Here is a 2,852-nt window from a genome sequence, read left to right as displayed (position 1 = left end):
ATTACAATAGATAATATTTTACAGTATCACTATTTTTACTGTATTTTTAATCTAATAAATGCAGACTTGGTGAGCATATATTCTATGACTGCTCCAGAATATTCTGGGAATTCCTGATATTTCCAGGTTTTCCAGGACAATGGAAGCCCTAGTATTGGGAATGTAGACAGGGCAGTTTCTTACCCCATGAAGATTCAGCTTCTTTGGATCTCCTTTTAAAATGACCTGCATTGCCCATATGCTAACAGTTAGTACAATTAGCCTTGATTAAAATTATACTTCAAAAAAATGATAAAAATGTAAGAGAAGACCTCTTTAATGCATATCTGCTCACTCTCTCTTACCTCTCTGTATCCAAAGCGTTCACTTTGGGCTTGATGTCTCAATTTACTATTGATGACAAAAGAAAATATAAAGCATACAGTTACTGAAAAATGATGAGAAATGCTCAACAGTTTATACAATTCACTCAATTTTCAGCATTGTTACAAGTTGAGTCACAAATCAAAATGATCCCTCTAGCATACAATACACTTACTTTTTGCTCCTTGTACTGTAAATAAACACGAATAGTGACAATTGGCTTTCATTATACATTTCACTTCCTCCTCCTAATAGGACTGACTTAATGTTAATGATGTCTGTAATGGACTGATGTGAGCGGTGGTCTCTCTCTATGTTAGGAGAGGGATTCAGGATAAAATCAAACTTAGTGAGGCTGAATCTGTAACATGGACACAACAAAATGAATCATGTAGGCGTGAGTCATTTTCAGAGCTGGGATTGAAACCCTGAGTGAAATTTTACTGGTGAATCACTGATTTGCACGGCTGTGTGTGCTGCTCACGACACACTTGTTCACACACCGCTCTTCAAGAGCTTTCATTTGCATTTGACATGATTTACATGCTGTCCAATAGTCAAGAGCTAAGAGAGAAATCTCAAATAACTATATAGAAGTCTTCTATCTGCGCTTTGCAATTTATATACTGTACTTCATTTCGCGATTGTTTACAACAAAAGACATAGATCAAAGACAGGAAAAAGAGAAAAGAAAAGAAAAGAAAGCAGGATATATGAGGAAAGTTAAGAAACAGATAGAAAAGAAATAGACAAGGAGAAAGAAAAGAAAAGAAAAGAAAAGAAGGTTGGATAGATTAGGAAAGAAAGAAAGAAAGAAAAAAAGAAAGAAAGAAAGAAAGAGAAAAGAAAAGTATAGATAAGGAAAGAAAAGAAAAAGACAGGGAAGAAAGAAAGAAAGAAAAGAAAAGAAAAATGTGCGATATTTGGGATAGATAGGGAAATAAAAGAAAGGAAAAGAAAAGAAAATACAAAAGACAAATATGTTATAAAAAAAGAAAGGAAAGGAAAATAAAAGAAACAAGTACAGATAAGAAAAGAAAAGAAAAAGAAAGAAAAGAAAAATAAATAAGTATAAAAGGAAAGGAAAAGAAAAGAAAAGAAAAAAGTACAGATAAGAAAAGAAAAGAAAAAGAAATAAGTGTAAAAGGAAAGGAAAAGAAAAGAAAAAAGTATAGATAAGAAAAGAAAAGAAAAAGACAGGAAAGAAAGAAAGAAAGAAAGAAAGAGAAAAGAAAAAAGTATAGATAAGGAAAGAAAAGAAAAAGACAGGGATGAAAGAAAGAAAGAAAGAAAGAAAGAAAGAAAGAAAGAAGAGAAAAGGGTGGGATATTTGAGGTGGTTTGTACTGGCCTGTAATACAATAGTTCCATTAATAACAGTGTTGGTGACATGAAGCGTCCTGCTGACGTCTGCGTGTGTGCCATCAACAACACAGCAATTTCATGTTGACTTTCACCGCCGGCCCGTCTACAGCTAATCAATGATCACATACGATACATATGCTCGTGTGCAGGACAACACCTGTGTGTCATGTGTGTGCGTGAGATCAGACTCACCTTATAAAATAGCAGCAGAATATGAGGCTGAGTACGAAGACGAAGATGCCTGTGCCGAAGATCACCATATAGATATTGAGCGGAAGGTCCTGGAAGGTGACGGATGCCATAGTGCAGGTCTTATTGGAGTAGATCAGTCCCAAACCGCAGAAGCACCCTATACAGGCAGTGAAATCTCATCAGTAACACATACAACATGAAAACAACCCATCATTCAAACAGAACCAATCAGAGCACAAATATAGCTCTCCTCTCCTCTGATGACAGGTTTGATGACTAATCTAACAGTGTTTCAGACTTGAGTCCACCTTTCACTGCGTATAAACAGGAAACATTAAGGGCTTTCACTCAGTCGTATGTCTAGATTCTCTGTAAGAGGAAACGCAGGTGTGTGAACTGACTGCTAACAATCATTACATCATTAGAATTTGGTTCCAGAATCGTGAACAATTCACTCAGCAGAATCCAGTGACCCTTTGGACAATCCCTTGTGTTTACCCTTACAAAAAAGAAGTTTATTCAAGTGTGCTATTAGTATACTTCTTTTAAACTAAAAAATAGGAAAGTATACTTTCAGTCTACTTTTCATGTACTTCTCAGAAATATACTTAAAATGACATTTAAGTATACTTGACTTATACTTAGAAAAAGTCTAAATATATTTGAGCTATACTTGTGTTCCTAGAATCTGTGTTTTCATTGTTATACTGTAGGGCGCGCTAATACACATCTTCTGTACAGAATTTCCAAAAAACACAAGTGAAGAAGAAACCGAAACAACAGACGCTTCCACGTGTAATCAAACACGATCATCAGACATAAAACAGCATCAAAACTGTGTAACGTTATGGAATAAAATGTCGACCAATGAAGAGGTAATAATAACTGTCAAGCTTTGGGGTGTTGATCGACTCTATCTACGTTTTGATTATC

General features: G+C 35.1%; 1 protein-coding gene across 1 annotated transcript in view; it reads right to left on the bottom strand.

Annotated features, from left to right (window-relative positions):
- LOC107556209 (RING finger protein 122-like) overlaps positions 1 to 2,852 on the bottom strand; it is a 13,847-nt gene that overhangs the window by 3,227 nt on the left and 7,768 nt on the right. The window contains exons 2-4 of the mRNA XM_016239262.1: positions 1,920 to 2,076; positions 345 to 390; positions 90 to 225 (exon numbers count right to left, since the gene is read on the bottom strand). Of these exons, the coding sequence (XP_016094748.1) occupies positions 90 to 225; positions 345 to 390; positions 1,920 to 2,076 (339 nt within the window). The remainder of the gene's footprint in view (positions 1 to 89; positions 226 to 344; positions 391 to 1,919; positions 2,077 to 2,852) is intronic.

This window comes from Sinocyclocheilus grahami, unplaced genomic scaffold (genome assembly GCF_001515645.1).
Source record: "Sinocyclocheilus grahami isolate Dianchi unplaced genomic scaffold, SAMN03320097.WGS_v1.1 scaffold560.1, whole genome shotgun sequence".
In the NCBI taxonomy this organism is placed as follows: Eukaryota; Metazoa; Chordata; class Actinopteri; order Cypriniformes; family Cyprinidae; genus Sinocyclocheilus; species Sinocyclocheilus grahami.
This window is presented reverse-complemented; position numbering and strand designations above follow the sequence as displayed.